Here is an 11,578-nt window from a genome sequence, read left to right as displayed (position 1 = left end):
GTAGACGGGTAGAGTGTTCACTACATTCTTCCAGTAGACGGGTAGAGTGTTCACTACATTCTTCCAGTAGACGGGTAGAGTGTTCACTACATTCTTCCAGTAGACGGGTAGAGTGTTCACTACATTCTTCCAGTAGACGGGTAGAGTTTTATATATATATGATCTTACATTTTTTCGAATTTTTCGAAGCGTACTACGTTTGTCCGAAAGAAAGGGATAATTTCCCTAGAATACTACAATTTTCAATAGAAAGTTAGGGTTTTTCCCTAGAATATCAGTAGAAAGGTTCCCTGAGATACGCACTTTCCCTTGTTATTTAAAGCATGTTTATGTTGTCTTAGAAAGTTAGGGTTTTTCCCTAGAATACCAGTAGAAAAGTTCCCTGAGATACGCACTTTCCCTTGTTATTTAAAGCATGTTTATGTTGTCTTATTTGTTATGTTCAGGCATACTTTCAGATTTGAATAAAAAATATAAATTTTCAAGAGTTCTGATTCATGTTTCCTCATTTTCCTTGCATTAAACCAGTTATTATTATTATTAATTTTATCTACAAACGATTATTCGTAATACCATTATGAGTTATCGCAGAACGAAGGAGACATGGATGGCAAGTAATATGTAGGTGTCTGTTGGCTTTATGCCGAGAGCTCCACCTTTTGTTGGAATTTACCGGAAGTGTATAAAATAATAGGGGTATTTAGTGAAGAGAGAGAGGAATACAACTTATTCAAAAATGATATGTCATGCTTAAAAAATTATTTTTTTTATTCTGCTTTTGGATCTCTAGCAGTTGCAAGATGACTCAGACTAAAGACATTTGGGAGCGTTCTGCGCTCTTCACCTTAATAGTAGATTTCTCTAGAAATAATTGTCCAAGGACTGACTCTAATTTCGTAATAGGCGCTAAGAAGAATGAATCTGTCGATTTGGACACCAGTTGTGACAACCTTAACATCTGTTAACAAATATCATGGTTGATTTCCATTTCTCACTTTGTTTTGTATTGTTTTATCCAAAATATTTATTAATTAGCAAGTATATCGACACGGATAATCTTTAGCTTAATAGTTTGTCGTGTAAACTTTTCCTTAAAAATGCACCCTAAATTTTGTAAGTTTTATTTTAATAGTTTCCCCTTGCACCACTTGCTTTTAGTTTATTGGACATATTTCGTTGTTTTATCAAAACAAATGAATTAACATGTGGTTTATGTTTCATAACAGGTTAGTTTGGATAGTACATGTTTGTTACCCTTACAATGTTTCAGGCTTACGTTACATAAGTTCTTATTCAATTTGTGCTGAGGAAATGAGGAGAAGCTTTTCTTGGAAATATTTTCTTTTAATCTTTCTAGTCAATTAAACAACTTGAGGAACATCGTATAACTTCCTCAAGGGCTTCAAAAACCCAAGGAATTATCAACAGAGCTGAATTGACACACTGTCCGCTTCCATCCCTATTATGTTCGTCCTCATGATCACTTATTCTCACGCCGTGTGATTGGTGGAGAGAATAGTGACGACACTGAATGAATACAGTAACGACTTATCCTTGTACAGTTTTTCAAGAAATGTCCAAGTACTTTTATATCAAAACACGATTTTGTTAAGCAAAATCATCTTTCCCTCAAAGTATTTGTATCTAAGTTTACATCACTTACCATCGTTATAATATTCTTCTAAATGTTGATGTAAGTAAACGTAAAATTACTGCGCTTACAGCAAAGACTCAACTAGTTCGTTAAGACTGTTTGTGAGGTTCACTCGCTCATTTACAACTACGTTCTAACTTGGTGACTATGTTGTACTGAATTAAAGTATATAACGCAACATGACGTATAAGATGGGGTTTTAGTGGAAAACTGACCTAGTGTGCAAAACTTAATTCCGTACAGTCAGTTATAAAGTTAAGTATCATCCTAATGCATGTTCTTTACAGACATCGCAGGCTTTCTTTGTGTTTGTTGGTCATAGGCATAGTACGATTTCTTTGTGCTTGTTTGGCTAGAGCACTGCAGAATTTTCTAGTGCTTGTTAGTCATAAGCACTGCAGAATATACTAGTTTGATGGGCAAAGTTATAAAAAAAACAAATTTCCAAGTGATGATTGGCCAGGCATGGATAATTTTCTCGTGCTTGTTAGCTATAATTATGACATCGTTTCCAGAGGACTATGTTGACCAGATATGAAGCTGGTATTGTTTTCTTAGCGCAAAGCTATGCCATGAGCTACCCGCACTCTGTCCATCAAAGGGAATTGAACTGACCTTCTGGGGGGAGGTTACACCGGGCAGGTGTATTTATATAGATAAAAATTAATACAGTTGAATGACCGCGCCATATCAAAGTTTGTGAACAGTTTAATTAAAATTATGAATTGGGTAGTTAGAGCAAATCGTTCATTAGAGACCGGAAATGATGTAATGATATCAAAACAATGTATTTTTGCATACTTTTGTGGGAAAACATCTCTTGAACAGTTAGTTCTTGATACTTGGAAGCTGTTTAATTTCTTTTTCAATACTAATATAGAATAACGAAGACAAGACAAATTTCTGAAAAATGTATTTTTATTGTTCATTTTGAAATAGTTGTAATTTAAAATCCGGCTACTTCCGACACTTTATAATTAATCTCTACAGGATTTTTCATATTATCAAAAAGTAAAAAAAAATTGTAAGTTCTTTTAAGGTAAGTTGTTGCCTATATCTAAAATAGTCAGTATTCTGTGAAAAAACGTCGAAGACAAGGATGTTGAAATTATGTCACGTAGTGTGTATTTTACGGGGGGGGGGGAGTTCCAAGAAGTCTTGAACCATAGGCACTTCAATGAATTTTACAAAATACTTTCCACATACTATACTTGTAATTCTAAACAAATTTGGAGACGGTATTTCCATTCTATTTGAACACTGTAAAGCATACTCGTGTCATTGTCAATGGTCTACAGTTTCAGTCTATTTAAACTTAGCTAGAAACTTCCCAACAACACTGTGAATGATGTCTCTCTCTCTCTAGATAGTGTGCATTAAATTCCACTGGAATCAACCTCCTCCGCCACATAGCAGGATTAACTCAACCTTCTCATGCTTTGACAGCGCCTCAATCACGCATCTGAAATTAAGAAAAGCTGCAAATCACCTATGGTTCCAGACCGTTGGACACCCTGTAGACTCCCGAAACGAGTTTTTTTCAAATTTCTTACAATAAAAACTCCCTGACTGCGCTGCGAATCTACATTTGATTACTGTGTAGGTATTTGGCCTCAACCAGTTGTAAGCCTAATAGTTTGCGTGCTCTAACTTCGAATTTAAAGTTTCATGGTTCGGGACCCCTTTGTTGGAAAAACGCGTTTCGCACTTAGGAGCCGTGGGTACGCTATAATAGTGGCGATCACATTCCATTATTCGATCTAACAATAGTAGTCAAAGAGTTGTGGGTTGGTGCTGTTAACTGGCTGCTTCCCCTCTAGTCTGTCTGCTTACAGTTAGGGATGGCTATACGTAGATAGATAGCTCCTTTGTAGCTTTACGCGAAATTCTGAAATAAATTCAACCACGTGCACTTTTTAGTGATAATATTTGAACATTGTCATGTACTAAATGCTAAAAGACAGTACTGAGATAATGTAATTCATTTAGATATGTCTGTTGTTTTTTGTGGACTTTTTTTTTCGTAATCTTGGGGACTACTGACAAGATAATTTGGTTCCAAAGTAAGGATACGGAAGGAGTTAGTAAGTGCATTTCACTGAAACCTGAGACTGTTTAATTACAAAACTGTAAGTAAGAAATCCCTTTTCTGATTGACATTGTTTAATAATACTCTTACCGTCAGAACTTCATATCCAATTTCAAGTGCACTTAGAAAATGCTTATTTTAAGATAGTCTTTGTTTACACAGTGGAATAACCTAGACTCTTCTAGACGATAAACCAACAGAGAAGACCACTTAATGGTTTTGGGGGGGATCTTCTACTGAAATCTGATATTGTGTTAAGTACTTTAGGGTATATACTTTGTTACATGATTCTTAAAAAGCGGACTTGGATATAATATCTATTTTTATTTACTTACTTTTTGTTCTAAAGAACTCGGTGCAATACAATTTCCTTGATAAATTTAACCAATGTTCACTGAAAATCTAAGAAATGAAGCATGAACCGGCTCCATCTGTTGAGCATATTGGAAAACAGTTATTACTGTTTTAAAATTCGTTGTTTTCATGCTTTCTGTTTGAATACAAGTAGAGTAAAACTAAATGTTGTGCTGGTCTGTTCCGGTATTGAAGATAGAAGTACTTAATTTTTTCTTGCTTTTTTGGGGGGCTCGTGTTTGTCCAGATTTCAAACAAATCTAAATTGCCCTATACGATTGTCAATATTGTTGATCTAATAGTATACATCAGCTTATTTTTCAATGAATATGATTTACTAATTTGTATTTATGCAGCGTGTTTGAAAAAACAACAACAAAAAAAGACTGTTTTGTTGCAATATTACTGAACGGAATGAAAATGTGCATTTTCGATACTATATAAATATCTTAAGTTTAAAAACTAGCTAAAGAGAAGTTAGTTAATAGGTGAGAATTTATTGTCTTGCCCCCCACTGGCACAGCAGTATGTCTGCGGACTTGCAACGCAAGAAACCGGGTTTCAATACCCGTAGTGTGCAGAACACAGATAGCCCATTGTGTAGCTTTGTGCTTAATTACAAACAAAACAAATTTATTGTCTATATCAGTGTTGGGCAACCGTCGGCTGCATGCAGCCCTCTAGGAGTTGACCTGTGTCCCCTCCTTCCTGAATCCTAAAAAAAAGTAAGGTATCACAACAACACAAGTGATTTGCAAGAATTAATGTTATCTGTACGCTATGACCGCAAGATAAGCCCAGGACCATTAATGTTAGAAAATTAAAATGTAAACTGTGATTATTTATTTTTGTTTACCTTACTTTTCAACATCGTCTGTGGATAGTTATTACAACTTTAATATGTGTCATGTATCACTTGTAGCCAGCGGATTAGTTCGGATTGCCCACACGTGCTATAAGTTGTAAGTTAGACTGTGTCAACAAGTATAAACCATTTTTGCACAAGTGGAATAAATATTGAATCATGTGTGTAATTATACTTGTTGAGGCAGCATAATTATATTTGTTTATGAATTAAATTTGATTTATTTAGATTTTTTTACAATGTGAATAATCTTTAAATTAAACGTTTCATGTTTTGTGTATTATATAGATATAATAAAACCTGTGGATTAATATATGTATGTATGTATGTATGTATGTTAAATAACTTTTTAATACATCAATGTAGTGTTTAATCAAATATTATAATAATTACTCTTAGGAAAATAATGAAACTAAACCCGAAACCACAAACCAAGCAGGTGAAATTGAGGAGGGAAAGGAAAAGAAGGAAGAGCAGGCTGATAAAACAACAGAAGAAAAATCTGTAGATGATAAGCCTAATGAAGTAGCTTCCATTGAGCAGAAAAGTGAAGAGAAAGAAGAAGACAACACTTTAGACGAATCGCAGAAAAAACATGAAACCCAAGAACAAGCAGATGGAGATCAGAAATGTGTACAAGAGCCTACAGAAGCAGTCCAATCAGTTACGACTGAGAATACAGACGAAGGGATAGAAGAAAAAAGTGGAGGCGACAGCAATGCCCAAGTGCCTTCTCCTGAGGCAGCCTCTAGTGAGGCCGTTACACCTCCCGTAACTAATTCACCAGAAAAAGTTACGGACGCAACTGAATATAGTGAAATCCAAAGTGCTGAAGGGATCAATGATGGGACTCTTGCGGAAGAGAGTGAGAAAAAACTCGCCGAAGACCAGGTAATTACCACACATTTTGTCTCCTATAACGATCTGTAGAAGATCTGAAGAGTGAGTAAAAGCAATACTTATTGTGCAGCTTGTAGATTGAGATTAATGAAACTTAAAAGTATACTTGTAGGAAATGGTGACACCACTGTATAAACCACGTGTAAACTTTTACTTTTGTGGTTGAAAGAAACGCGAGTACTTGTATTAGAATTGACTAAAATATGAAATTCCTAAAGAGTAAAATGAAAGTTGAAAGCGCAAATGTACAACACATTGCTGACTTGTTTGCTCTCTTGGGAATTAAGTTGGCTAGTATAAAAAATACCGGCGTTCCGTTGCGGGGTTAAAAAGTCCTCATGATTCACAGATGCCCCAAAGTACCAAACAAGTTATTTCCTTCTTTATACCCGACTACTTCTGTAGCTACATTAAGGTTGGTCCATACCCGAAGAAAACAAAAGTTAGGACACCCCCCTAGGTTACTCAAGAACGCATTTCAAGTTTCGTCCAGCTAGATTGTGAATGAGAGTATGAACACAATTTCAAACAAGGTGCCTCCTGAATCCAAAGGGGAAAGAGAAAAAACACACAAACCGATGCCAAATTTGGGTTCGCGACCCTGAAAACCTACTCTTAGATCTATATCATGCCTACGTGATCTTCCGGTGGGCGTTCTAGCCTCCCTGATATCCCCTACAGGGGGCTATGCTATATAGATAAGGGCAACCCATCTGTCCACCCTGAACCTGCCTGCCAAAATTGGCCCTGCTAGCTCTAGTATTATGGGAGGAATTGTCTGAACATACATACATACATACATACAAAGCTATAAGCTGAATTAATATAGAATGTATCTTGTAGTTTGATACAAAGTATGTCCTAAAATATAAAATAGTTAATTACAGTGCATTGAAAATCAAGAAGTTATCAGCAGTTGTTGTCAGACGCTCTCTACTTTTTTTTTTTTTTTTTTTTGTTAACATGGTAGATGGACATATATGAGGCTACTGAATCTGGTCAAAAATGTATTTGCTCTATACCACCTATTTGAGACATTAAATACATCAAAACATCAGCCAGTTCTAGTTTTGAAACAACATGTAAACTGATAAATAGTGAAAGATTAAAATGAACTTGTTACAGACCATGTTGTATCGTTGGACTTCTCTCTTTTCAGGTCTCTTGGTAGGTCAGCGATAAGTTTAAGGACTTCTAACGCTTAAATCTGTGTTTCAATTCTACGCGGTGGACAAAACTCAGATAGCCCATCGCTTCGCTTTAAGCTAAGAAACAAACAAACATAAACAAATCTCTGGACCTGATATAGCCTGGTGGTTAAGGCGTTCGAAACCAGTCAGTGGACATGCTCACCCATTTCAACCGTCAAACCGTTGGCGGTCAATCCCACTATTCGTTGGTAAAGGGTGTTCCGAGAGTTGGCGGTGAATGGTGTTGACTAGCTGCCTTCCCTCTAGTCTATCAATTAAAAACTAAAGACGGCTAGCACAGAGTAGATTTACGCGAAGTTCAATAAAACAAACAAACAAATCCCCTTTCAGGCGTGTATTGTTTAAGGATATAAAAAATGAACGTTAAAATATAAAGTAAACTGAATAAAGGGCATATAATTCTACTATGAATAAAAAAAAACATTTAAAGCATTTTTATGGCTGAAGTTTGGTTTGAATTTCATGTAAAGATTCACGAGGGTTATCTGCGCTAGTCGTCCCTAATTTAGCAGTAAAAGACTAGAGGGAAGGCATCTAGTCATCACCACCCACCGTCATCGTACCCTCGGATTGCGAGTCAAGCGCCACTTATGACTGAATTACTGATGTACTTGGTGCAATTAAACACTGGTCAAATTGGGTGAAAGGTCATGTAAAACGACACATATGCATAATATCTGAACAATTGGTTTATTGTATTTTTCACATTTATTTCTCATATATACTTTTCTAAAGGATTTCTTAAGTTTTTTCATTGTGAAACAAACAAGCTAACGTTTAGAGAATATTACTAGACGTTTTTCGACCAACAAAAATAATGAGTGAAAAAGCAACTTTTTTATTTCCTCGTACCGATATTTTAACAAGTAATACCTTAATTTACTAACATACCAAATGATTTACCGCTTTTGACCCTAAAGAAAAGGCATGTCCACACCCCTACACCTGTTGAAAGCGCAGGTCCTTTTAGTTTTCTTAATGTGACTTACCTTATGTATGATATACTTAAAGTGAATAGCAATACCAATATTAGCTAAAAAAAACGAACAGTATAAAGACACACTTGGCTTAGGCCTAAACTATATCCTTCATTTCTTTAACCACTTGTTGTTTGCCGTGTAAGCTATTTCTAATCGGTGATGATATGGGATTTCATAACCTAACAAATAACATAATTAAGGAAATGTAAACATTGTGTTTTGAACGACTGAATCTAGAATATGTGTTCAGTATGGACATTACTTGTATACTCAACAAAGTTTGTATGTTTTTTGTTGTTTTTGTTAGAGTTCCGCAACAGCTTCGAGCGAAACCATGTATCCAGCAACTTTCATTTGGGATGGAGAAGGAAAAGAAGTGGGAGTTTCTGGAAGTTTCAATAACTGGGGAGATCCTTGGAGTCTTTCAGAAAGGTTAAACATTTCATCTTACATTAAAATCTTATTAGTTAAATTGAATTATTCAACATGTCGTCGAGCTAAAACTAATTATCTTTCATTTTTATAATAGGGATTTAATATTTCTCCAAATGAATTCAAAAATTTATTGGTGTAAACCAAGGTACCTGTAAAACACTGGCCAATTTGCTTATTGTACCATTTAACAAAAAATATTTTCCACTTATCAACAAGGTTTCGAAAGAGGATCCAATTAATAACGGAAAAACTAGACGCATATAAAACCCTAGTCATAATTTTGTTCATTAAATGTAAAAAAAGAATCTGTCTCCTATACTAACTTTGTAAACTACCTTTAAGGAATTGCAATTAAAAAAACTGAAAGATGAAATATTCGCCTGATTTTTAGATGCGTTATATTCATCCACAATCTCTCTTTGTTGCTTCATTTAGAAGTAGTTCAAGCAGTTGATGTTTAAGATCTTGAACATTTGATATTGAAACAAATGCTCTAAAAAGAACAACTTCCAAACAATTATTTAAAAAGCATTCTATCATTATGTAATGAATGCTTTTGCGCACATAGTTTAAAATCTTCCCTGAAATATAATTCAGACTTTCAGGATAATTTGCTTTTGTATTTGCTAGAACGGAATATACGTCAAAACCAGACAAATTGCTTACGCTTCACTACTATATGAGGCCTACTTTATTTATTTGATTCGCTCTTTCAAGCTCACTGATGAGCTGTGATTGCAGCGAAAGTAGCCTGCTGCAGTGGAAGTATTGAATCAAAGAATAGATTAGGCCTCTACTTCATTTTTTTTTTCCATTAAATTCACGTTGACTCAATAGATGGATACGTTGTTGTTTAGCTTTTGAAATGTTTGTTTGAGGCATGTAACAGCAAGTAATGAAAACAATATAAAATTACGTTAAAATTCTATTTTGAATTCCTGTATAAAATTACAATGTTCTGCTTCCCTGGTATAAACAAACTTAATAATTAATAATTCGAAATGTACCAGAAATAATTTGGATTTCATATATTTTAATAACGTGATATATTTCACTATTTTATCTCACAATCACGTAACTTTAGAAATAATTAAAATATTTTAATCAAGAGAACAAAATATATATTGTGACTGATTTTGTCTCTTATTTTTTTCTACTTTTCAGTGATGGCAAATTTTCACTCACAAAGTCACTAACAGCTGGTCAGTACCACTTCAAGTTTTATGTTGATGGAAATCAAACAGTCAATAGTAATCAGGTAGTTACCTTTTACACAATAGATTATCAATATTTAAGTTTAAAATTAAAATAGAGTTCATAAGTCATTTTTCTATAAGCTTCTAATAAATTTTAAATTATTATTTTCATACAGTTATAGCAATGCCATTTAACAAAATCTGCAGATTTTCAAGGCTTATCATATCTGCTAATTTTTCTGAAATTGTTTCAGCTATGTTTGTATTAAAATAATTTACAAGATCTACCTCATTGAAACTCCACAACAAAATATTGACAGTCTAGAAAACTAAATATCTTGTTTGTTTGTTTGTTAACCACAAAGCTGAACAATGGGCTATTTGTGCTATGTCCATCACGGGTATTGAAACCAGATTTTTAGCATTATAACCCTTTAGACTTACCACTAAACCATTGGAGGCAAAATTAAAGATAATCTTATTTCTAATTGTTTTTCAAATAATATTTCGTAGAAAGAAGTGAGAACTCTCACCACACTATCGGTAACCACTCTGTTCGAAGGGGACATGACGTGTGATGAAAATAGTTATCAGCCTGTCTGGGTTAGGTCCGGTTTTTGTAGACTTATTGTTAAACTACTAGATACTGAGTTATCTATCGCCCAGTAATTTTTCTTGCTTAACTATAATTTAGTTTCTTGTTTTACACCAGCCTATCTCGGGCTTGGTTTCAACACGCAAAGTAAACCGAATCAGCAACTTCTTCGTATGAGTACGAGTATGTTATACGAGGTATAGAATCGTTTCAACACGCAAAGTAAACCGAATCAGCAACTTCTTCGTATAAGTATTGTTGCATCAGCGAGGTCACGTGACTCGTTCTCTCGAACCTTCGGAAATTGTCGGGAGATTACTAGATATAGGGTAGTCTTTTATATATATATATATAAGAGGGTGACAAAGTGCCGGGACAATGTATGTGTGTAGACAGTGAGTAATTGATCTGCAGTCAGCGAGTATTATTGAAGTTGAGCACGTTCGTTGTTATAGCGTTTGTTTCAGCGCGATTGTGGAAATTAAGTGTATCGTAAAGTTATATTCGGAAAGAATAAACCAGTTTTATTAAGTAAGGACTTGTGTCGCTAAAGTTTCGTCGGAACGAATTTACGGGAAATCAATTAACAAACGGAGACGTAACAGTATGTTATACGAGGTATAGAATCGTTTCAACACACAAAGTAAACCGAATCAGCAACTTCTTCGTATGAGTATGTTATACGAGGTATAGAATAGTATAAACATAGAACAATTAACTGTTCTTAATGCCAATTTTTGGTTTTTTAGTTATATCATTGTCAAGCGTGATGTAGATAAAAGTGAAACAAAAATTTCTGTTGGTTAGACGTTTTTATTGCTGTCATCAGGTTAATCGCAAACAAGGAAAAAAAAAGCGAACCACCTGTTGTTGTTACTAGTGCTGAACGTTTAAGCTGTGGATATCGTTTTGGTTTGTTATTTAGTTGCTATGCTTGGAGTAAATGGAAGCAAGGTATATTAACAACCATTTGGTTTTATATTATTGCAGATTGAAGTTAAACATGATCAATTTTTTAGTTTGCTATTTAGTTACTATGCTTGGAGCCCCCAATGGCACAGCGGTATGTCTATGGACTTGCAATGCTAGAAACTGGGTTTCGATACCCGTGGTGGGAAGAGCATAGATAGCCCTTGTGTAGCTTTGTGCTTAACTAAAAACAAACAAACTATGCTTGGAGTAAATGGGAGTAAGGTATACGAATAACCATTTGGTTTTATATTATTGTTATGGTTGATTCAGATTGAAGTTAAATATTAGCAACCTTTTTGATTTCAAATTAATATCGCAGGCCTGCGA

At 34.7% G+C, this 11,578-nt stretch overlaps 1 protein-coding gene across 1 annotated transcript in view; it reads left to right on the top strand.

The window, feature by feature from the left end:
- The window catches only part of LOC106461848 (cilia- and flagella-associated protein 251-like), a 72,127-nt gene extending 61,774 nt beyond the window's left edge, over positions 1-10,353 (top strand). Inside the window, exons 3-6 of the mRNA XM_022389164.1 lie at positions 5,362-5,853; positions 8,361-8,485; positions 9,653-9,746; positions 10,198-10,353. Of these exons, the coding sequence (XP_022244872.1) occupies positions 5,362-5,853; positions 8,361-8,485; positions 9,653-9,746; positions 10,198-10,353 (867 nt within the window). The remainder of the gene's footprint in view (positions 1-5,361; positions 5,854-8,360; positions 8,486-9,652; positions 9,747-10,197) is intronic.
- The last annotated feature ends 1,225 nt before the right edge of the window (positions 10,354-11,578 follow it).

Source organism: Limulus polyphemus, unplaced genomic scaffold (assembly GCF_000517525.1).
Source record: "Limulus polyphemus unplaced genomic scaffold, Limulus_polyphemus-2.1.2 Scaffold41, whole genome shotgun sequence".
Classification (NCBI taxonomy): Eukaryota; Metazoa; Arthropoda; class Merostomata; order Xiphosura; family Limulidae; genus Limulus; species Limulus polyphemus.
The sequence above is the reverse complement of the archived record's forward strand: the minus strand, read 5'-3'. Positions and strand labels throughout refer to the sequence as shown.